Here is a 24,105-nt window from a genome sequence, read left to right as displayed (position 1 = left end):
TTTCATGCTCAACCGAATGAATATTGACCTTGATTTTAACCACAGAGCTGTGTGGTTCGGTTAGAGATGAGGTCGGTAAGCTGTGCAGGACAGGATTACGCTGCACACAATGCATTTGTAGGATCAGTCTGTGGGTGGCGATAAAGTAGTCATAGCAGTGTCTGCAATCAACCATGAACTTCTACGCGGAGTTGCAAAGTAGCCGCTCCACAAGATACTCCAGGCCTGTCCTCAGAGGATTTGATGTATTGATCGAAGCCATGCGTATCCTGCGGATATGCTGATCGGACGTGCGGTGAGGCTCCTAGGAGAGATCGCGGACGAGGCGTTCAGGGTAGGATTGCCCAGCCTGACCAGCCTGACCAGCGTCTGACTTGTCGAGGGTGGCATCATTTCATTTGGAATGGCGCCCGGAGGGACCCGCATTCTGCGGACTGTCATCCACGCCACTGCTTACCGGTAACATAACTATAATTGTAGGGCTTTCACGACACGTCCACGAGGGATGAGACGGAAGAAATGAGCCTTTGGCAAGTTGACTGCATCCTCAGTCTTCAGTGAGGGTCTGGGGCTATGAAAGCTTGTTTGGGGAAAGTTGGCCGGGCCACGAACTAAGCTTTGTTGGGAATAAGCGTCTTGGCCACTTGCTATGTCACTGTCGATATTTTGTGAATGTCCATACATGCCAGCACATATTGAAGTATTCGCTATACAAGAAAGTCTCTCACCCTTTTTTTTTTTGGAACAGAACCTCGCTAAACAACGTGGTAAAAAGCAACTTGAGCCGTCCTTATCATCCAAGACGTATCCGAAGCCACAAAAGAAATGCCTCGTGTTCGGTTCCATCGCCCGTAAATGCTTGGAAGAGAACTGGCCTCCCACTCTTGACCCTGGTTACAACGCCATCGTTTGACAGGTGAGATGATACTTGCTTTTGGCATAACAGACGAGATACTCGGTTCTTGCTGGCCACTGGCATTGAAGAATTGAGTCAACCAACTTACGTTTTTCACCTTATCTCCCAACTCTCGCTTATCGTGGTGCGCCTCCAGATTATCATGGCTGTCCTACAAGATAAGTTAGCCCAGGCTTACCTACGTCCAAGTATCACTCCCTGATAATTCTACCTAGGTAGTTATAAGCGTTGCAGCGCTTTGACTCTAGTGGCCGGCCCTTGTTTGGCTTGCACATGCCTAAATCTGAGTTCGGCTGGCCTGAATGGCTACAACCTCGATTGTGTGGCGCACATTTTACGTGTCAAGGCCATCTAGACCCTCTTGTGCCGTGCCTCCGAAAAAGCAACTTCTTGGGGCAAAGATCTTTACCCCATTCGATGCCGTTGTCCAGCTTGGCTATTGGCTCTTATCTTGGAATGACATTGGCGGTCTTGGTCTTGACAGTCCAATCTGAGGGCCGCTAGGCGAGGCTTCTGGTGCTTATCAGTAGAACACGGCTCGAGCTGAAATGCGGGCGGCGATCCAAACGTCACAGGGATCCCTTCCGAAATATTTGGTCGGGCACGTTCGGGGGAGCCAATACTTCATTAATATTGTCATTATTCCCTTCATCATCTCGCCTGCCTCGAGATTATTGTGTACCACACAGGCTCTACCACCATGGCGACCTACGACGAGAAAAACTACTACGAGAAGGACATCTCTTCCGCCGTCGAGCCTACGGCCGTCGAGCCCGTTGGAGTTGGTCGCGTGACTGGCTTCAAGAGACGTCTACCGCGCTTCACCCTTGCCGTCCGTCATGAGGAGAGCAGCTTTGCGCCCACGGCGAGCGCCTCCAATGCTGACTTTGACCCGATTCCACCATCAAAGCGCACATGGAATTGGGGCGCATATGTCGCCTACTGGATGGCCGACGCCTGGGCTGTGTCGAACTGGGAAGTTGGTGAGCCATCCTTTGACAAGGCTGCTATTCTGCTGCATTTGAGAGGGCTCTGATTCTGAACGATTGATGATGCAGCTTCTTCTATGATCGCCGTCGGTCTCAGCTGGAAAATGGCAATTGGCGCCTGTGTGCTGGGTAACACCATCATGGGTCTCGTCATTACCGTCAATGGTAGAATGGGTGCAATTGTGGGTGGTGTGCTCCTTCGAATGATGGCGCCGAGCTGATTCAGAACAGCTTCACACACCGTTTCCTGTGCTCTCACGCATGCCGTTTGGCTACTACTTCAGCTACTTTGTCGTCCTATCCCGTTGCGTCCTCGCCATTGTATGGCTCGGGTCAGTTTGTTCGACCCAGAAATCAGCGCCTCAGGATGCTAACTGCGGACAGTGTCCAAACCACGACTGGTGGTCAATGTATGGAAGTGCTCCTCACAGCCATCTGGCCTAGCTTTGCCCGGATACCCAATCACATACCCGCTGATGAAGGTATCACTACGGCGGGGATGGTGGCCTTTTTGCTCTACTTCTTACTTCAACTTCCCTTCCTGTGCATTCCTTACACGAAGGTATGATCTTGCAGCCAAATCCCCTTGATTCAGTGACTGACTAACTCCGATCAGGTCCAATACTTCTTTGCATTCAAGAGTATTATCGCCCCCATCATCTTTTTGGCTATTTTCGGCGATACGCTGCACAAGGCCGGCGGCACCATCAGTAATAGCACGGTCATTACCCAAGGCACCACTATCAGCGGTTCGACTCTTGCCTGGGCCTTCTTCGGCAGTAAGTGATGCTCTACCTTCACAAGCGAACCCGCGTCCTCTGACCAGAACCTTTCCTGCAGACCTCAATGGAGTCTTGGGCAACTACGCCACCTTGGGTTTGAACATTGCCGACTTTTCGAGATACGCCAACAAACCCAGCGCACAGAACGTGCAAGCGCTGGTCATTCCCGCCATCTTCAGTATGTTGGTCACTACACCATTCCACAACAGTCTGCTAATCATATGGAATCATAGCTGTCGTTGGTCTGCTTGGCATCTTCACTGCCGCTGCTGCTCAGAGTGCCTATGGCGAAATCATTTGGAACCCCATTGAAATCCTCCACCTTTGGATGGAGTCTGGTTCTCACCGTGGCCGCGCTGCTGCCGCATTTGGCGCCATCGGCCTGATCATCGTCACCCTCGGTATCAACATCTCGGCCAACTCTATCAGCGCAGCCAACGATCTCATGTCTTTCTGCCCCAAGTACATCAACATCCGCCGTGGTCAGCTGCTTGCTGCCGTCATTGGAAGCTGGGCCTTTGTGCCGGTAAGCCAGACTCCTCGTTCGCAAACGCTATTCAATACCCTGCTGACCAGAACGACAGTGGAAAATCCTCGCTTCGGCCGCCAAATTCCTTGCTTTCCTGGGTGGCTACACCATTTTCCTGGGTCCCATGACATCCATTCTCATGACTGAGTACGTACCTCTCCCAGGACCCCACAACCTGTTCCTCCGCTTTGTCATATCCAACACCGCTGACTCGTTTGTTCCGTGCCATAGCTACTTCATCGTCCGTCGTGGAAATGTGTCTGTCCCCGACATGTACAACTTTCACGGCATATACCGCTACTCGCCCAAATTTGCCACCAACTGGCGCGCGGTTGTCGCCTTCTTCATCGGCTGCACTCCTCCACTTCCCGGTTTCGTCAACAACATCGTTGTGGCAGGCCATGGCACGACAAGCGTCTCTCTGGGCGGTCAACACCTGTGAGTCCATATAGCTCTCTTTTCCTCCCGTAATGATCATACATTGGAACTAGACTGACAAAACCCAACCTGAACAGGTTCGCAATCGGCTATGTCTACTCATTTGTCGCCGCCGGCGTCTTCTACTGGGGCTTCAATCGCTTCTGGCCACATACCGAGTCCATGCTGACCCATCCCGAGACGGGCGAGGACATCATCGCAGCCAACGATGCAAAGAATCTTCAGGAGCGTCGCGCCAGCTGGTCTGAGCGGAGGCCGAGTGCCGTGACGAGGTTCTTCTCAGTGTAGAAACTCTCGCACGACGTGGCTTCCCCAGGACGCAAATCTTTTTGAAAGAATTTTCTGCAATTTAGAACTGTCGCAGCTACATTGTACGGCCATGTCCTCGGCAGCAATCCCTGGTTCAGCGGGAGGATAGAACATTGACTCTTAGAGATGCATGGGGACCGTTGAGTCTGGGCGGTGTCAACCTGTCCGAGGCGCGATCCTTTATTGTGGTCTTTGTGTAACGTCGGAGCCTCATACACCCGGAAGGAATCTAGGCAACAATGCAGATTGTTAGAAATGATCAATTCCATCCAGACGTTGGGCTCTGTCCTCCCAATCATTCTACCTCTGATTTTCCCTTGTAACGCCAGAGACTCGATACGAGTACGACACACCGAACCGATCGCAGTCGTTGATAGGTGGACCTTCTCTGCTACTGTATCTTTGTGTTTGTTTGTGCGATACCCCTTTCGTCAGTTTATACACAACCATACGCTTCAACCCGCGTCTACAACGACGATAGGGATAGAGTGGATGCGATGATAAGGCCAAAGTCATGTATGAACCTCTCAGTTTGAGTTGGTGGAATCGCATCTCCTCCTTGATTATTAGACCCAGGCGATCTCTACGAGATGTTCCGTGCGCCACCAGCCCTTCCTCACCAGCACGGGGCATCCGCCTTTCCCACCCTCTCTCCGCACCGCGGTCTTATTCCTCTTGCGACACCGACAATGAATCATTCTACCGCTATTCGGGCGGCCGCTGGCTGTGGGACGAAGAGAAACAGCTCCAGACTCGGTACAAGCGGTTCAACGTACCGGAGCTCCAACGCCTTGCGGCCAAGAGCGTCGAAGCGCAGGCTTGCGTGTCTATGATAAAACTGGCCGAAGGCGGGTTCAACAAAGTCTTTCGGCTTGTCATGGACGATGATTCCGTAGTCATTGCACGTATACCAAATCCCAACGCGGGACCTTCATTCAAAACCACTGCTTCAGAAGTCGCAACTATGGACTTTGTACGAGAAACCCCACGGGCTTTGGAGATATAGTTGCTGTGGCTGATGTCAACTCATTTCTACAGGCTCGCACCATTCTCAAAATCCCAGTCCCGAAGGTTCTGGCATGGAGTGGTTCGTCTAAGAACCCCGTGGGGTCGGAATATATCCTGATGGAGGAAGCCAGTGGAACACCTATCTACAAGGTGTGGGAAGGCATGGAGATTCATGACAAGCTCAAAATAGTCGACGACATCGTGGACATTGAGAAGAAACTCCTATCAATCTCATTTACACGGTCAGACGTCCTGATGAGCAAGAGCTGATTGCAACGTCAGACTGATACACCATGTCTAGTCACGGGAATCTTTACTTCGCGGCTGATGCCTTTCCCGGCTGTGAGAAAGCCGAAATTGATGGCAACGCTATGCAATCGGAGAGAGAAGAGACAGCAAAACGCTTTGTCATTGGGCCCGTTGTTGACACACGATTTTGGAGTCAAGGCAGAGACGCCATGGATATCGATCGTGGTCCTTGTCAGTTGCATCTGCTGGGACTGAGTCGATTTGCTGACACTCGACAGGGAAGAAACCTGAAGATTACCTGAAGGCCATAGGTGATCGCGAAATCTCCTGGATACGTCAGTATGCTACTCCGAAGCCTTCACACGGCTCATTTTCTGTTTCCGGAGCGCAGAATACTCCGAGTTCCCATGTTGCGCTCTATGAGAAGTTTCTAGCTGTTGCAGATTCGCTACTACCGAAAAAGCAGGATTTGGTCAGATCCACGCTCTGGCATTGGGACATACATGCCCCCAACCTTTTCGTTCATGATGGCAAAGTAACCAGCCTCATTGACTGGCAAGACGTGTGGGCTGGGCCTTTACTCCTTCAAGCACGTCATCCACGACTTGTCAGGTATGATGGGGAAGTCATGCTGAAACTGCCCGAGTATTTTGGTACTCTAGTCGACAAGGAAGAAAAGGCCCGCATTCGAACTCAGGTCGAAAGGTCCCTTGTCCTTTGGGTATACGAGTCTGGAACCAAGAAATGTAACCCGATTCTCCACGAGCTGTCTCAGCTGCCTCAATGGCGCACGATACGTGACACGATTGAATTCGCATCGAACACATGGGAAGGGGACATTTTACCTTTTCGACAATGTCTTATTCGTATCGCACGGTAAACCCGCCCCACTTTCCTCCCAAATTCTTTTGTTCTACCGCAACACTCATCGACAGTTCTAACACGTAATGGCAGCCACTGGGACGAGATTAACTGCCATATACCCTGCCCGATAGGCTTCACCGGAGACGAGTTGGAAGCACATCACCGAGACGGGGACGGCTGGAACGAGGAAGCAGAATTCTGGGACTCACTACAGGACTTCGTCCACCGTGACGGATGGACTTCGAATGAAACCTACGACCAGGCGCTTCAGATGTTTGCACAATTAAGACAGCGAGGATTACAGCACTTGACTGGAGAAGAGCGACGCCATTTTGAGAAACAAACTCGATGGGCTTCAACAACATAGTTCTTGTAAGATATGGAGAGACCTTTTGTTCTGCATGCTTGATTAAATTAACAACCTGGCCATCGGTTCACGTTGGGGCAGGAACACGGGAAGCAATGGGTCTCTGAGGTGGAAGACTTCCTGAGAAAGATGAGCATTCACCTCCATGAGGGCTTGGGGCTAGAAGACATCTGCTCTACCTCATTTGGTGTCAGCATTTGCTGTCTCGTGGAAGCTGCGGTGGTGGCGATCTGGTCCCCCACACAAGGGACTGCCACTTGAAGACGTGGCCACCAGCGAAACCTCGACATCGAGTTCAATACTCGAACCCAGACCCGACGTGCAGGCTGGATGCGAGTCGCAATAACTGCGGTTGGCAGTCGGGAGCACGATGAGCAAGCCCAGCAGAGAAAGAGGATGGAATATACCGACTGATATTGGGCTCAGCTAACCGCAGAAATATATATTCTACCGACTCCTCTCAACAAGATAAAATTTGCACTAAGCGATGCTTATCCTAAACTTCCCGTTGATAATAGTTAAAACGGTCAACTACTGTGCGCCCCTAGTGCCCCCCGCCTTTTGCTTGTTGGGGGCTCCAACAAGTCCCGGCGTCAGCCACCATGGACATGAATAGAATCTTACCATATTGTCGAGTACAAAACCAATTCATATTTCGCCCACCACCTCCAACGCAACTCAGCAATAACGCCGTTCTCGAGAACAAGGCATAGATCCCAACCGCCTCTTACACAATGATGAATGTCAGTTATGACCTTGTCTCGGCCCGGGCAACCCGCCCTCAGTGGATCACCTGCATCTCTCACTCGTCAGACGCTCAACCGCTACGGGGACACGGGGACCAAGTTCACCCAAGTCCACCAAATCCCCAGAGGATTTTTGTCAAGAGTCCCCGCAAAGGGCTGGGAGGTGTCAACGAATTAAGGACCCCTGTGTCCCTACACCACACCATCCAGGCCAAACAAGACAAGAGAGGGAGCGAGTTCTTTTCAGCTTTATTTGAAGCTGAAGAGCACACGACATGGGACATACACTCGCTTGAGGACAAATTGATAGGCTCCAGGTCTTCCATTCACATCAAAGGGTTCTCTTCACTGCTGCTCACATGCATTGCTTGACATGATCCCGTCTCTCCCTCTCACTGGGTCTCATCGCAGCCCTTCCCTAAACTCCTGGATGCATTAGCGCAACCCAACACGGTCAACAGTCGACTAATTAGGCGATTTCAGCTGCACGGTCTTGTGTCAAAACGGTGTGGGCAGATGATTCGGTTCACGGATTTCGAACACCATCCTCGGTATGGCCGTTGAAGATCGCTCGCGATCGCAACGGCTTTACGTGAAAAGTAGCTGAATGGAGACTTGCACACGTACCGAGTACTGCTAGGAGGAGCTGCCTCAAAACTCCGTTGCTCCTCGAGATGTGGCTTCCTGGCTCTCTTGTTCTTGCTGTCTTTACTGACACACTGTCAGAGACAAGATGGATGACAGCGGACCTCTGTACAATGTGCGCATGAAGCGCGGCCAAGGCTATAATTCCTACATCCAAGAAGTGCGCATCGACAATGCCGTCACAATCACGCGGTTTCCAGAGAACCCAGTGCGGACGAGCGCCTCGATCAGCGAAGCCGACACCCTGTCGCCTGAGCACACGAGAAGTGATTCGGTGTCGAAAGCTGCGCCGGCGTCGGCACCGAAACCACCTCTCGAAATGAATGACATCCTGGCGACGTTGACCGAGAGCTTGAAGAAAACCAGTGCCCCCGAAAGTCCACAGCCGCCGAAACTGCCGTACCTGCTCAAACTCGATCCCAACGCTCGGCATAACCAGACCGTGACCTTTTCGTCGAAACAGGTCAAGAGCATTGTGGAGATGAACAATGCCATGGGCTTTAATGCTTCAGCCGCGATCAAAGCTACCAGCTTGGGTCCTGGAGCAGAGGCTCGAAGCAGCCTTGCCACTCGGGACGACCTCAATACCAACGACGTCAACTTCCTCGTCCACGTCAAGGTCGTCAATGAGGCCGACGATCGCAAGGAAGAATGGTCGTTCAACGAGGTCCCCGGACTGAATGAAGCGCTCGGAGACGACAAGGAGCCAGGCGTAATGAAGGATGCACATTCCAGAAGCGTCGAATTCACCCGCATCTACGGCGACTGCTTCATCTCCGACTTCGTCGAGGGAGGCGAGATCTACGCCTGGGTTGGCATCAAGTCGCAGGACCGCAAGAACTCTCGACAACTGGCCGTCCATGCGTCGGCGCAGTTGACCCCCATGGGTCTCCCCGTGCAAGCTTCGGGGGAAATGGATGCTTCGCAGGAACGCAATCGGCTGTTTTCTCAAGCCACGACCTCGATCCGCATCCAGTGGCGCGGCGGCGGCCAGATCAAGAACCACGACTTCCCTTGGGGCATGGACAGTCTGATCCTGATCGCCAATGCGTTTCCGTCGATGGTGGCGGCGAAACCCGCAAAGATCCGCGCCGTCTTGACCCCGTACACGGCCCTGAAGAGTTTCCACGATCACAGGCTGTCGAATCCGCGGATCCCGTTGCCGCTGACCTATGACCACTGTGCCATCTACACCAGCACGCTGTATGAAGACTTCATGGCGTTTCAAGACTTGTGTGAGAAGCTAAACGCCATGATCAAGGACCCCCAGGACTTTCGGAACCGTGACGACGACAAAGCCTCAAAGGATATTCAAAAGGCGGCTCTGCAGAGTGGAGATGCGATCGCGACGACACGGCGACCTACCATCGACTTTGGCACGTCGGAGATGGATGACCCGACGTCAGAGGCCTGGACAGACAAGAAGACCCGGGCACTGATGAACCTCGATGTCATCCTCCGAGATCCAACACCCAAGCTCACCAGCATGGACCCGGACCCGCAGAAGCTCAGCATGATGAGACTGCTGTGTCGCTCTTCGATGATCTACATCCAGGAGCAGGCCGCGGGGCTCGTGGTCGATCCCGCGAGGTCAATCACCAAACACGACGACCAAGGCCGGCACGTGTACAGCCTCCCAAAGTACATTTGCCCCGGCGTCATTCAGAGTATATTGCCCATCCCCAAATTTGACAACAGTGGAAGCGAGTGGCGAGACAAGGAAATCGCCGACTTACAAGGCGTCGAGCATGTCAGGAACGACCCATTGAATTACTCGTGGGATGTGATCGGAGAGCCCCTATCTCCGTATAAGAGTCATGAGCATTTCGCCATTGGAAATTTCGACCTCGACGACGAAGAGTACCCCCAGCGAGTCGCCGTACAGCCGTTTACCGCCGGGTGGTATCACAGCCGGCGTATCCGGGACAGTCACAACGCCATCAGCGGCATCGGACTCGGGTACGCGAACAAAAAGGCAATTTGCCACCGCAACTGCAAATCCGTCGAGGCAGAGGAGTCCGGGGGCGTCAGGAACGCCAGCGCAGAAGAACGAGCGACCATGTTCGCCAACATGTACGTCGGGTGCAAGCCTGCGGGGGACCGCTGGAAACAGATCGAAGACCGCAGCCTCAGTGCCTCTTCCATCAACCGCGTCAATGTCTACTACCGTCCCGGCGCCAACCGCATTGCCGGCATCGAGCTCCTATCTGACCCCAACCCCGCCGATTTCAACGACGACTCGAAACGCGTGACGCCCGTGTTCATCCACAAAGCGTGGGACCCCGACGCGACCGCACAGAGCAGCGTGACAGCGAAACTGCCGGATAAGATGGACATGCAGGCGCTGTACCCGGGGGACAATGTCCTGGACGAGAACATGGACAAGAACTGGATGTTTGCCGGATTTATGGGCGCGTTTGAAAAGGTCGGGCCTCCGGGCATGGGGCGGTTCAAGACCGGCAGGGTTTTGGTCAAGGTTGCGGTCGTGTGGAAGAAGAGGCCCGGTGTTTCATAAGTGTTCTCGTGCTTTGCATCGTCGGATTTGAGTTACGGGACGGACGAACTGAACGACATCGGGAATTTGGGTTGTGAGCGTTTCAGCGGATTTTTTCGTGTATTTTCTATGTAACTCCTACCAGTCTGGCGTTATTTCAGCGCTCTCGGAATAAGGGCCTAATCTTGCGCGAATTTTGAGTTGAATAAAAAGCATGACTGGGAAGATAGCATGTTTAGATATCAAACCCAGCCTTTTGTCATAATGTCAGGCGATTGTATCTCACTTGTTCTTGATGTGCAGCTAAAAGCAGCGCCCTTGCTCAAAGTGCTGGAGCTGGAGCCTAATGCCAAGCATATACACGTGACTGTTAGATTTCTCACTAATGTTGTGTGGATCTTTTAGGCTCTAATTAATTCACTAGACTCCGCAAGATCAACTGCGCTACCACAATCCTGCACATGCCACCGACAAGATATGGACACCTCGTCGGGCCATCTGCTCGAAAGTCCTGCCCCTGAACACGGGCAACCTGCTGCGAATAGCCCTCCCTTGACTTTTCAAGATCTCGGTGTTATCGAGCCGCTATGCGAGGCCTGCGATTCTCTTGGCTATCGAGCACCTACATCTATCCAGGCACAGGCTATTCCACTGGCGCTAGAAGGAAGAGACCTGGTAACCCTTGCTGAGACAGGAAGTGGCAAAACCGCAGCATATGTCTTACCCGTCTTCGTCGCACGGTCGGAAGGTATTAATAAGGTACTGTTCGTGCGTGCATTGGTAAACAATGTAGTTGACGCGGCACATTGTCTTGACAGGAGTCAGCAGAAAGAATTGAGTCAAGATACAGGATCTCTATAAACCTCATGCTCTTAGTTGGATTCTCACATGTGAAAGCTTCAGTTTCCCAATCAAATATTGACGCCTCGTACCATTATTGTTGGTGGAGAAGTTGTCATTTGTGTCTTGTATTGCTTTTAACATGCTCACCAGGCCACCATTCAGCTCTCGACGAGTGACAAAACAGGTGGCGTCCAACATGTAGTCGACCCTTACTGCTACTACAGAATGGGGCAGAAAGCGACGATACACTCCGAGTCCAAGCTTGCCCGGCACCTGGCACTTTCCGTTGAACACACCGCCTGTGTTGACCAGATGAAATTCCTCTGGCTCGTAATCTGGGAGTGTTTCCTCTTCGACGGATTGACCTGGGGACAGAGCCTTTGCTTTGTATGCGAAGGACCTTCGGAGTGGCGCAGTTGATTGCAACTTATTTCTTGTCCATTGTGTCGACCTCTTTGGATGAAGATGGGCAGAGCCTCGAGGACGTGTCCAGACACGTAATGTTTGCATGTCTAAACACAAGATGCATTTTGCAAAGGACAAGTTTCAGCACAGCCTGATTGAGGTAGCTCAACGCTTGTGTTGATCGGAACGCAAAGACTTTGGCCAGCAGGCTAGACCTTTCCTGCACGGGGCCAGGCGCGGCGCTCTGATAAGGAAGCCGTTCGATCGCGGGCGCTGTGACTCAAATGGAGGAGCATGATGTTCTACTACTCATAGGAGGACATATACTATGGATCAAACAGAGAAAACGTACTCGTGCCGCTTAGTGGGATTCAATAGATACCTCTAAGGGACTAGCGTTTCATTTAATAGATGTCTTTGGTGCCCCGGGGTAGCTAACCACTGCAATTGGTGTTCTTTGACTCCACCTGGACTGAATAAGGGCAGCATCACCCTCTTGCTGCATCGGGCGCGAGCTTCGAGTAGGTAGTTTTCCAAACCTTGGCGTGTATCTGGTGACAAGCGACGAAGCTCCGTTTTCCTCCTGCCCTTAATTGCGCGGCTGATGCATCTGTTTCTGTTGACCTGACACTCACCTCACATCACCAGCCAATGGAGGGTTTGTTCACCTGCTTGAGATGTGCGCGAGCACTCTCGGGCGTCGCTCGACAACGGCCAAATGCGAGGTTCGTCCAGCAAATCCCCGGTCGACGCAGCTTTACCTCCAGCACCTCGTTGATGCACACCCCACGAGACCAATCGAGAATGGAGCAGAACCGAAGCTCTAGAAGGACGATGCGGTCTGCATCTACCGCTGCCGCTCCTGCAGAAGAACCAGATAACTTCGAACGACACAATATCCCCCCTACCGATTACGGCGAGTGGCGTGCCCATGGCCGAGTGGTCCTTGGACCAGGCAACCTTTTCCACCCTTTCTCCCGGTCCCCCATCCCCGAGATCCGGCAAAGAGCGCGGTTCATGAAGCAGCATGCATTGTGTCCACATCCAGTCCATCAACAGACTCGCGTGCCGACTTCACCCCACGACCCCGAAGCGAGGAAAATCGAAGGCGTGAGCACGGAGCCTCCTGCTCACGTCTCCTTCGAGTGCCCGGACTGCGGCATCGCGACGTACTGCTCGGAGGAACACTGGGCAGATGACTTTGAGGCGCACCTGGAAATATGTGATACGCTGAGACAAATCAACGAGGATGACCACGATTTGAGATCGGGACGATGGTTTCCCGAGTTCGAGTATCCCGGGCCGCAGATGGATGAAGCCTTAGTGAATATGACCAATTGGGATACCTTTCTCTACACGCGACAGTTTGAAGCGGTAAACGACGAGAGGAGCATGCGACAAGTCACAAAGTTGCTGACTTATCCCCTCACTATTGGGAGTGTTTTGCATGAGCTGAGCCCATACAATATCAGGCCTGGCGGGAGGTTGACTCCAGAGGGACTGAAGAGTTTATCAGGTGAGTCTTCGTTTTTGCTCAACACATTGCTCTATGCTGACCCCGACAGCACTCCGGTACACCTTGCATCCACCCAAGACCGGCCAAGGCAAAGACATCAAAGGACTTAGGTTGTCGAGTCCGCCCGTCCGGATATTCGTCCTAGGTGCACGAGCCGAATCATCTCTACCTCGCGAAGTGTGGACGCAGTTGTCGTACCTTTTCCCCCAGTCCCTCATACATCTCATATTCATTGGACCCGAGTCCATGATGAATCGCGACGCCGAGTTTCCTTTGCCAGAGAGGACATCTCAGAATCCATTTGGTGCCATCGTTGAAGACCGTGTTTCGCCAAAGATGAAAATCACCACCTATGTGGACTATTTTCACACTCTGCACGAAGCAAATGCATTCTATCCTTATGACCCGTATTTCGACTGCTTCATGTTGTTCCACCCTGGCCTAGGACACCCCGCCTCTTCATTGGAGTGGGAAAACACTCTGCCTCGCCTGTTGGAGACCAAAATCCCTGTCTTGTGCACAGGTTATACAGAGTGGGATATGACTCGCGACTGGCAGTGGGTCATGGAGAAATGCGCGGGCGAAGTCGACCTCCTCATGGAACCTGGGGAGAACAGATTCCGCTCTTTGAGATGGGACTTGAATGATCTTGACCCCCAGGACATTAGTTGTGGCAACTGGGGTGTGTGGGCTTTCAGAGGCAAGAGGTACGTGATCAACTCGCTGTTTTGGGCACGGCCCTCAGTCCCAATAACCTATGTGCCCGTGCTTCCTTACTGACTGTACTTCACTATAGGTACGAAGCTACTCGTCGCGACCTGACTTGAAGTGGACAGAGGACTTCTCCGACATTGTACTATTACAAAACGAGCACGGTGGTGGAATCAACAAGTAGGGAGAATTCGCCCTGCAGTGCGCCATCATGGCTTTCTCAAATACCCAAAGGCTACCCTCCCGTAACTCGGCGCAACTGCGCCGAGCTTCTCTTGCAGGTATCAAGGCTTCTAAGCATTGTTGCCAAGTTGGACCAGCGTGCCGTGCAGATAATTCCTGGAAAGGCCATCAAGCTTCCGATCTGTATCTTATTCCTGGAGGCCTTAAAAGGCTTAGTGCTCACAGGCTCACCAGGCAGACTGCTGATGCTTCGAGAGGCGAAATGGAATATACGCCAATATATGTGGATGGAACATTATACCGGATCGTCTGTAGTATAAGTTGATTCAATGGGGGGCACTGCCTCATCGATCATCCTGACGTATCGAAGCCGCGGAAATCGGCAAATACGCCCCTTGGCGCGTGGCAAGGCGTTTCTACTGACCAATGCATGCGTCTCGTGCTAATCAGTCGTAATTGGATGCGCAGTTGAGCCAGTCGATTCCGGGGAAGGAGAAGTTGATGATTCAACATCCCGTCCCCTGTTTGATGTACCGAGTCGAGTTGTAACTCGCGAGAGGGCTGTGCAAACAAAATTGCCTCCGTATCTGCCGTACCGGTTGCTTCTTTGTTAGCGTACAATCCCCCACATATGCATCATATACTGGACGAGAAGAAAGAAAGACTCTTGTGTTGCGCTTTGTTGAAATCTACGCCCGGCGCGTTTGTCACAAATATATTGACCTACAGTACACCACACTATCCCGCCGGCACGATACCGAGGGGTTCATCCTGAAACCTGACCTACAATAATATTCGCAAACCTTTGACATCCTCTTTTTTTTGGGCGCAAGCAAGAAGTAAAAGTGGTGGTACCAAGTGTGATATTGCGACAATGAAGTTCCTCCTCCGGATAACCCTCCTCTTCTCCGTCATCTCCTTTATCGCCTCGGCCCCTCCTTCATCCCCCTCTACAGATCTCTCGGTGCGCGAGGTCGCATCTCCGCTCGACTTCTTCAACCATCTTGAAAAGCGCAAAGGTGGCGGCGGCGGTAAAGGAGGGGGAGGCAGTAGCGGGAGCAGCGGCAGCTCCTCGTCAGGCGGCTCCAGCAGTGGCGGGCGCAGTTCTGGCGGATCGTCCACAAGACCAAACGGGCAGCCATACTCGTTTTCGTCGGCGTCCAACGCTGGCGGACGCACGCGCGACGGTTCAGGCACTCCCAAGGCGTACGGGAACAGATACGCGGGCGGCGCGGTGGTGCCGTACACTGCGGGACGCAGATCGCCGACGCTGGGTGTCGCACCGTTCTTCATCGGCGCGGGTGCGCTGGCGTTCTTCCCGGGCCTCTGGCTCTACGGCAGCGTGTGGGCATACCCCTATGGCATCCCGTACTACTGGCTAGACAACGAGGGCCGTAACCGCACCTCCAACGTCACCTGCCTGTGCCAGCAGTACCAGGTCTGCGGGTGCGACCCAGACAACAACTCGACCTTCCTGACCCAGGTGGTCACCAACGGCTCCTCCACGCCCGTCGCCCCCGTCAACACCAGCACCGTCAGGACCGTCTCCTTCGACAACGGCACCACCGCCACTTACATCAACGGCAGTCTCGCGAACGGGACCACCGCCGACGGAGGCACCGATCCCAGCGACGAGTCCCAGGTCAGTGCGGCCGTGCGCGCTGTCGTCGAGCTGAGTGGGTACTGGGTCATGTTTGTGATTGTGGGTTGGGGTATGTGGACGGTCGCATAGATTTGGTAGACGCATATACAGAGAGGCAGGAGCAGCGTGTCACAGACATTGAGATTACGAATACAGGGGCCCGGGTGGGACTTCCACTGGAACGAACTCACAACGATGGCCATCACGAAAAGAATGGTGACGAAATACCACCGATGTGTTTTACAAGTTAAGTCTGAAACGCACAGAGAGAAGCAAAGAGAGATAAAATACGGCTTTCGTCCCGGATAACAAGTCACCACCACTACCACCACATCATACCATGCACGGTTGTTTGTGTTTGTGATCGAGTTGAGACTTTACGATGCATCGCGGTTTTCTATTCTCATATCAACATGCACAATAGGTCTTGGGGAGCGGCGTGGTTCTGACTCTGCTCTCGTGACGTTGGGATTCTTCAACATTGACATAGCTGGTTTTTACCCTGTGGGAAATCCTCCTTTTGGAGATTTGGCATATTGATATTGTGCTCCAAGTACTTTTTACTCATGAGGCTTGTGGCTTCGAGAATGTAGTCTGGATAGATCAAAGAAATGGTGCGAACCTACTACACATCTCCAAAGAGTTGACTTTCATGCGAACAAAAGTAAACTTATCTTGCCGAAAGGTGCATTCAGGCTATGTACAACCTTTTTCACAGCGGCGTGCAATGTCTGAGCGAGCAATTGCATGGCACCAGTGTATAATTCATCCATCCCCACCGATTGATCCATCGCGAGTGAGAACGTCGACATTGCTGTCGATGCTCATAACTATCACACCACTCAATCTCGGTTCAGCTGACATTCCAAGATATCTGACGATTGGCTTCGAGGTTACCACTGATTTATTCACTGTCTTCAGAGTCCCCAGCCATGCGTGCCTGTTACATTGATTAGCTTGATAATGATGGCAATAGCAACTGTCTCCTCACCCGAACGGCACCCGGGCCTCCCAGCTCCTCAAATAGTCCTCCTTCAAGTTCTCGTGGCGCGCTCGGTTTGCCAGGATATGTGTATGCGACGCCATAGTACACCCCCAGAACGCAGGTGACGAAACCTGCCCACATCAAGAGACCTCGCGCGCTGGACATGAATGTATAGTCCTCCAAAGCGAAAATACCAAGAACGTCATTATCTTCGTGGACGGGTTCGCCAAAGTTGCGCCGTTCTTGTTTGTCGTCCCAGTCGGCGTATGGGTCACGGTGTTGTCGCTTGATTCGAGGTGGGTTAATGTAGTTGTTGTTCTTTGAACGTCAAAATTAGCATCCTCCCCAAAGCTGTAACCCTGGATCAATCTACCATTTCGGGATCATCTATCTCTTGCTCAGCAGCTTTCAGACATCTCGCAACCGAGAACTGAGCTCGAGGGAGGCGGAATTGAGGCTGGACTTGGGATTGAGGTCGGGTGCGGGCAAGTGATCGTGCGGAAGATGCGGCCAACGTCAAGGCTCGCCGGGAGAGCATGTTTGTGCGGACGGGGCTCCAATGAGCCAGATAACAAGGAAAGCAGTGTCAAGGTCAAATCATTCAGTTTGATGGCACAGATGGACTGTGGACGGGTTGAGTCGTGTGTGGAGAGTGAGATGAGGGATGCTTGAGGTTGAAGAATGGCGGGCAGTGATTGGTCTAGGCAGGAGCTGTCAGGGCCTGGGCGGGATTCCGCAGTGGCTTGCGCCCTAAACTCGCCTGTTCCTCCCCCTGCGCTCACTTTCTTCCCATCTCGATATTTTCATGGTTCGCCTCCAACTTCAACCGCCCACCAACAGCCCAAACTGGTCTCAGGCTACCGCAAACTTCGCCAGGTGACTGTACTCGGTCGGTGCTACAAATTGACCCGCGACTCGACCACTTTAACGCCCTGTCCATCGAGCATACCCGTTGTCATTTTGGTGTTTTTCTGAGACTCTCGATTTTGCCATGCCAGGCCGCAATAGCAGTGACCGCGCCAAATGCCGATTCCTTCTCCGACCGGCGACTTTCATTCAGACTCCAACCACCAACATCACGGTACGTTCAACCCTTCACTAAACCCAACATCACATCAGTTGGCTGATCGTATCCTAGAATTGCTCGATAAGAGATCCACGTCGCCCGCACGCAATCACGAAAGCCCTCTAAGATCCTCCATCGAACCCCATGAAAGTCACAGCAGCAACGATGGCCCACCCACGAAGAGGCGGAAAGTTGCAGGCGCTGACCATAGACCGTCTCCTCGACTCATCTCTCCCCCGTGGAAACGAGTCGTCGCTGAGGGTCCGACGTCATTCATCCAAGATGGCCGTCGAAAGTCCGGGAGAACAAACGTGATACCCCTCGATCTACAGCCGCAATCAAACAAGAGGCAGACCCGTGCTGCTTTTGATAAAGTCAAGGAAGAGCGCCAAAGACAAGCAAAACCTGTTTACAATGTATCCGCTCGCAAGTCCAAGGCTGAAGCACAGATCTCACCTCCGAGGACCATCAAGCGTGGCTCCGTCCCCCCTCCCAAGGGTCGCGATGCACTCCAGACACACCACCCTCCCAAGGCTGAATCATCGCAATCGCAGAGACATCTTAGAGATTCAACAAACAGCTCAAAACTTCAGGCCAAATCCCCTCATCGTCGTACAAGTGCGAGTCATCGCTCACAGATCACGTCGTCACAGGTCAACGGTATACATGGCCATAAGGCGTGGACAAATGGGATCATGAAGATCGAGCAAGAGAGCGACCGCGATGATTTCGACACCTCTAGCGCACTGTCCTCCAGGGGCTCCACACCTCCGTTGACTTTGCGCAGAGTTACCTTTCGAGTTCGATTGCCTCCCCCCTCCATTGCTAGTCCCGCCAACGTGCCTTTACCCAAGAAGTATGCTTCTTTCACCGAGTTTCTCGAAAAAGATGAGACAGAACCAAGGGCAGGCGAGGATACATTGACACCTGATCAAGTCAGGAATGAGGCGTTGGCTAGGAGAAGAGTGAGGGATGCACAGAAGCGTGGCGGGTCGCTTGACAAGAAGCTTGTCGATGCGGTGCCCGAGAAGCAAGATGAACCAAAGAGACAGTATGCGCACCACGATCATCTCTTGGCTCATGCGTCCCATTTCAGGACACTCTTAAGGGCAGAACATCGAGACCACAGAAGAAAGGCTGAGCTACTCGCGAATGAGGCCAAACGGTACGTTGAAGAGAAACAGAAGCGCAACAAGGTGAAGACTGCGGAAGAGATCGAGCAAGAGAAACGAGACGCCAGCTTAGCGATGTATCGAACAGTGGTCAAAGACCTCGACAAACTTTGGGCCGCGGTCAGACTTGAGGTCAATGCCATCAGACAGAGAGAATACGAAGAGCAGCAGCAGGCAAAGATGAAGGGCCACCTTGCACGTGTTCTGGATCGAACGGACCAGATGCTCAGTCGACTTACTGAACATGACGATTCTATGATGGACAGTGGAACGGAGGTCTCATCCCACGCGAGTAATGAATCAGAATCGGAAGATAGCGAGCAGATGTCAGTGAGTGAGACGGAATCAGAGGCTGAAGCAGATGACAAGGACCTTGACGCCGAGATGTCAGTTGAAGAATTGAAAAAGAAATATGGCAATTTGCCAGAGCTGCCGGTCGAGGATGATGGAGATTTCACCGAAGGCCACCGGGAATATGGGGAAAGCCCAGATCACTCCGATGAAGACTCAGACCCCGAGACTGAAATGGACTCTGAGTTTGACACAGAGGGAACCAGTGATGAAGATGAGAACGTGGATGATGAGAGCGAAGAGGATGACACTGGTGGTGGCTTACTTTCATTGCTGTTCTCAAAGAAGCAGATCGCGGACATGTCTACTGAAGGGGGCGAAACAAGTGCAGCCAACGACGACCAGTCCGAAGGTCACGATACTCCCCTCGTGGAAGTCTTGGAAGAATCACCAGCGCTAGACAGAGAGCAAGCTCAAGAGGCTTCGATCCCCAGCCGAAATGCCACTGAACCAGAACCCGACGCGACTAGCGAGACAAATATGCTGATAGAAACACCAACTGCTCCGGAACCTGGTGACGTCAAAATGCGAGACGTGACGCCTCCCAGTCACCTTCAGGTTGCGCGACTTGCTTCTGAAGACCCCGGAAGTCAGGAGCCTAGCACCTATACCTCTCCTCATACGACTGCAACGAAAATGTCCGAACCGGAGTCGGTCTCTTCCATCGACGCTCATGTGGATTCTGCACCGTCCATCACAACTTCAGAAACAAAGCCAGCTATCAAAACTCCTGTTCCCTCCTTGTTGCGAGGTACGCTTCGTGAGTACCAACACGAAGGGTTAGATTGGCTTGCGGATCTGTATGCTCATGGCAGAAGTGGGATCCTGGCCGACGAGATGGGTCTCGGCAAGACCATTCAAAGCATTGCGCTCTTGGCTCACCTTGCTGAGGTCTACGAAGTTTGGGGTCCTCATCTTATCGTTGTACCCACAAGCGTCATGCTGAACTGGGAGATGGAGTTCAAAAAGTTCTTGCCTGGTTTCAAGGTTCTGACATATTACGGTAGCCTTGAAGAACGAAAGCAAAAAAGGAGAGGCTGGATGGCAGACGACAGCTTTAACGTGTGCATTACGTCGTATCAATTGGTCTTACAGGATGCAAACTCTTTCAAGAGACGACGGTGGCATTATATGATCCTGGACGAAGCTCACAACATCAAAAATTTTCGTTCGGAGCGATGGCAGACCATGATGACATTTAACACGAGAGCACGACTGCTTTTGACAGGAACACCTCTTCAGAACAATTTGACCGAACTATGGTCCCTTCTCTTCTTTCTTCACTATGGTCAAGAAAATGAGGGCGAGGACGACGCATTTGCTGGTCTGAAAGAGTGGTCGGAATGGTTCAAGAGGCCCGTGGAGTCGATTCTGGAGCATGGTCGCCAGGTTCTAGACGAGGAGGATCGAGAACAGGTTTCGAAACTTCACAAAGTCATTCGTCCATTCCTCCTTCGTCGATTGAAAGCGGACGTGGAGAAACAAATGCCAGCCAAATACGAACACGTTGAGCTGTGTCGTTTGTCCAAACGTCAACGACAATTGTACGACGGCTTCATGTCCAGAGCCCAGACGAAGGAAACATTGGCTTCGGGTAACTATTTGTCAATCATCAACGCCTTGATGCAGCTGCGCAAAGTCTGCAACCATCCCGACCTTTTTGAAACACGACCGATCAATACATCGTTTGCAATGCACAAGTCTGCAGCAGCGGACTTCGAGATTAAGGATCTCTTGGTTCGTCGGAGGCTAATGTTGGACGCCTTGAACGATCTAGACTTTGACTTCTTACGGCTGGCGCCTATTTCGGAGGAGCGGATGTCCATGATTGAAGTAATCGAGACTACTAAACGACATGCCTACAGCAAATTCAAGACCCTGAGAGAGGCACAATCCCGAAGGATCTTGTCATTCTCCCACCATGGTATCTGCAACGACAATGCCGCCTTGTGGTGCGGGACGAATCGGCAGGGTGTGCTCGGATCCCTCGAGAACGTTGGTCGGAGAATCCGGCTTCAGGAGTTGGACCGCACCATGTATTATGAAGCATACAAACACCATCAACACCCGATTTACGGCCGTGGCCTGATTGAACGGTTGACCATAAATACGACTTATGAGAGACTATCCAGACTGCCACCACGCAGGGCTTTAAGCCGATTCTGGTCTAAAGGGCAGCCAATTCAGTCCTTTGATCTTGTTCATTCTGTGCAGTCGAGGTCTGAACAGATGCAACCCTTCATCGACAAATATGCATGTGTCACCCCTGCGGTGGTGGCGACAGATCTCTATGCTAGGACTGTCACAGACGCCGGAGCTCAAGCAATACGAGAAGCAGCAGAATCGACCCTAAAGGGTGATGCAGGGGATCCATTTCACCTCGCGCGGATGAAACTCTCCATTGCGTTCCCTGACAAACGCCTCCTGCAATATGACTGTGGCAAATTGCAGAGACTGGACAAATTACTTCGCCAGCTCCAAGCCGGTGGCCATCGCGCATTGATCTTCACACAAATGACCAAAGTTCTTGATATCCTTGAGCAATTCCTCAACATCCACGGCCATCGGTACCTACGACTCGACGGTGCCACAAAAGTCGAACAGCGACAGATCCTCACCGAGAGGTTCAACAACGACACGCGCATCCTTTGTTTCATCCTTTCCTCCCGTTCTGGTGGACTCGGCATCAACTTGACCGGAGCTGACACTGTCATCTTCTACGACCTCGATTGGAACCCGGCCATGGATAAACAATGCACTGACCGGGCGCACCGCATTGGCCAAACGCGAGATGTCCACATCTATCGCTTTGTCTCGGAGCACACTATTGAGTCCAACATTCTTAGAAAAGCCAATCAAAAGCAGATGCTCGATGATGTGGTTATCCAGGAGGGTGATTTCACCACAGATTACATGAACAGGATGACCTACCGAGATATGCTTGACGAGAATGCCGAGGAGGATGAAGCGGGGAAAGCAATGGATCGTGTCCTGGGCAACGACAAAACCAGTATCGGAGTACTGGAGCAAGCCGAAGACCAGGAGGATCGTGCGGCGGCCAAAGTCGCGGCAAGAGAATTGCAGCATGCAGATGAGGGTGACTTTGAGGATGGGAGAACCAGTGCCACGCCGAGGACTCAGACAGGTGATGCCAGAAGTACACCTGCCTATGGCGGTGTGCCAAATGGACCGTTTGGAACAACCGATGCGGCCATCGAAGAATCACAAGACGACAGGATCCATCACATCGACGAGTACTTGATCCAATTGCAGAGGTATCTGATGAAGGACATTCCGCTCGGGCCAGGCAAAGACTCGAAGAAGGGAAAGAAGGGGAGGAAAGGACGCGACGAACACCGCATTCGCAGAGTGAGATGAAGTTACATCCAGCCGAAGAAGTAAGAGAGAGGTCGCCAGAAATATTCTCAGATCGTCCCGTGGGTTTGAATGATTGATTGGCCATTAACATGTAAGAACAGTTTTCGATGAGAAAAATCTTGAATTTTTTTTTCCCCAACATTGGGAGTCTACAGGACCAAGCAAGCGGCGGCTGTGTGCTTGTGTGGAAAACGCCCTTCTTTGAGAGGGTCAGGCTTGAGAAGAACGAATGTAACAAAATCACAATTGATTAACTCCCAACATGCACCTACTGTCCCGTTTACTTGCCGTGTTGGACGAAAAAGTCCGCCCGCCTACTCGTATTCGCAGAGTTCAAGACCGGTGCGGTGACTTTTTGTTTTGGCTTCCTCTCGTATACCACGCAGAATCTCGGTCTTGTATGCATGCAAAAGCGCGCGGCGTGGGACATGGATGTCCAGGATGGCTTGGCATCAACCACCACGACCGTAGCTTGCGCAGCTAGGTTCGTGGTTCCGTCGACCTTTGTAGACGACTACCACCTTCACAGGGCCACAGGGCGACAAGCAAGACTCCCTCTCGGAAGGTTTGTGTTTGATGGGTTGGTAGCGGAACGGTTCGCCACCCTCAAAGGGCGATGAAGTCCCCGGGGGGGGGGGGGGGGGGGGAGGAAATAACACAATCATTATCACAAGTCATTGTGCTGGTGACCATAGATGGCAATACCGTGAGTCCGGCTGGCGGTCAGATCCACAACGAGCATGCCAGGACTGTGGCCGCGTCCTTTGAGCTGTTTTGTGGGACTAACCCTCCTGTCTGGTGTGGGTTACAACCTCTCCCTACCTTTTTAGTTGAGCTCAGCGCTCCGGGTAGCCGATGCCTTTCTATAGTCGCAGCTGAAATCAGACATGGAAAGTGTCAGGATTCGATATCACACGACACTGGTAAGGACTTAAGGGGGGTTCAAAGTTCCACATTCAATGGTTCTCGTCTGGAGTTGTTGATTTGGCCCAACCCTGAGTATGACCACTGTGCTAACTCGATCGAGGAAAATAAGTCCTCTCTTGAGGTTCTCTTTAGACTGTTGAGAGCCCAAGAGACAGCCAGATAGTGAACGGTGACAACATGCGTATCTGCGCCGAGATATACGAGTGGTTGCAGAACGCGCGTTGGACGAGTCTTTTGAATTGAAGATGACGCTTAGAGACATCATCATACAGTCCCCTCACGGCAGATTCATTGAATGCCAGGTAGTGTGCACTCGTACTTGGATAGAACCTTGGGTGGTCGACGGCGGCCGTCCTTTCGACTGTCATCGTATAATCAGGATGCTATCTTCATCGGCTAGAGGATTTCCCTATTATCTCGCGTGAGCAGCATATGTTCGTCAGCCTAAGGACGTGACGCGGTATCGGCGTCTCAGAAAAGGCAGCGGGACTCATTGGACCGGCAAGACCGAATTCTCCATGCCTTGTAGGGATCTTGTCATCTTGTGCCGTGTCCTGGGACCACCTCACCTGCGCCTGCATACTGGGGTA

The 24,105-nt window shown here is 52.3% G+C and overlaps 7 protein-coding genes across 7 annotated transcripts; 6 read left to right on the top strand and 1 right to left on the bottom strand.

Annotated features, from left to right (window-relative positions):
• Positions 1 to 1,616: 1,616 nt before the first annotated feature.
• Positions 1,617 to 3,942, top strand: AYO21_06917 (hypothetical protein; the record flags this gene model as incomplete). The annotated part of the gene is made up of 9 exons (XM_022656876.1): positions 1,617 to 1,899; positions 1,975 to 2,087; positions 2,137 to 2,237; positions 2,290 to 2,467; positions 2,522 to 2,684; positions 2,746 to 2,865; positions 2,921 to 3,213; positions 3,272 to 3,654; positions 3,708 to 3,942. 9 exons carry the CDS (start codon positions 1,617 to 1,619, stop codon positions 3,940 to 3,942), a joined length of 1,869 nt encoding a protein of 622 aa, XP_022510838.1.
• Positions 3,943 to 4,477: 535 nt separating this feature from the next.
• AYO21_06916 (hypothetical protein) lies at positions 4,478 to 6,451 on the top strand (the record flags this gene model as incomplete). Its single annotated transcript, XM_022656875.1, has 5 exons — positions 4,478 to 4,936; positions 5,002 to 5,213; positions 5,273 to 5,451; positions 5,499 to 6,096; positions 6,175 to 6,451. 5 exons carry the CDS (start codon positions 4,478 to 4,480, stop codon positions 6,449 to 6,451), a joined length of 1,725 nt encoding a protein of 574 aa, XP_022510837.1.
• Positions 6,452 to 7,930: 1,479 nt separating this feature from the next.
• AYO21_06915 (hypothetical protein) lies at positions 7,931 to 10,357 on the top strand (the record flags this gene model as incomplete). Its single annotated transcript, XM_022656874.1, has 1 exon — positions 7,931 to 10,357. The coding sequence occupies one exon, from the start codon at positions 7,931 to 7,933 to the stop codon at positions 10,355 to 10,357; it is 2,427 nt and encodes an 808-aa protein (XP_022510836.1).
• A 2,031-nt stretch (positions 10,358 to 12,388) lies between these two features.
• Positions 12,389 to 13,927, top strand: AYO21_06914 (hypothetical protein; the record flags this gene model as incomplete). Its single annotated transcript, XM_022656873.1, has 3 exons — positions 12,389 to 13,100; positions 13,150 to 13,807; positions 13,897 to 13,927. 3 exons carry the CDS (start codon positions 12,389 to 12,391, stop codon positions 13,925 to 13,927), a joined length of 1,401 nt encoding a protein of 466 aa, XP_022510835.1.
• Positions 13,928 to 14,868: 941 nt separating this feature from the next.
• On the top strand, positions 14,869 to 15,726 carry AYO21_06913 (hypothetical protein; the record flags this gene model as incomplete). Its single annotated transcript, XM_022656872.1, has 1 exon — positions 14,869 to 15,726. The coding sequence occupies one exon, from the start codon at positions 14,869 to 14,871 to the stop codon at positions 15,724 to 15,726; it is 858 nt and encodes a 285-aa protein (XP_022510834.1).
• Positions 15,727 to 16,540: 814 nt separating this feature from the next.
• On the bottom strand, positions 16,541 to 17,159 carry AYO21_06912 (hypothetical protein; the record flags this gene model as incomplete). Its single annotated transcript, XM_022656871.1, has 3 exons — positions 16,541 to 16,576; positions 16,628 to 16,939; positions 16,995 to 17,159. The coding sequence occupies 3 exons, from the start codon at positions 17,157 to 17,159 to the stop codon at positions 16,541 to 16,543; spliced, it is 513 nt and encodes a 170-aa protein (XP_022510833.1).
• A 485-nt stretch (positions 17,160 to 17,644) lies between these two features.
• AYO21_06911 (hypothetical protein) lies at positions 17,645 to 22,588 on the top strand (the record flags this gene model as incomplete). Its single annotated transcript, XM_022656870.1, has 2 exons — positions 17,645 to 17,702; positions 17,760 to 22,588. 2 exons carry the CDS (start codon positions 17,645 to 17,647, stop codon positions 22,586 to 22,588), a joined length of 4,887 nt encoding a protein of 1,628 aa, XP_022510832.1.
• Between the last annotated feature and the right edge of the window lie 1,517 nt (positions 22,589 to 24,105).

This window comes from Fonsecaea monophora (genome assembly GCF_001642475.1).
Source record: "Fonsecaea monophora strain CBS 269.37 chromosome Unknown Scaff50, whole genome shotgun sequence".
Classification (NCBI taxonomy): domain Eukaryota; kingdom Fungi; phylum Ascomycota; class Eurotiomycetes; order Chaetothyriales; family Herpotrichiellaceae; genus Fonsecaea; species Fonsecaea monophora.
This window is presented reverse-complemented; position numbering and strand designations above follow the sequence as displayed.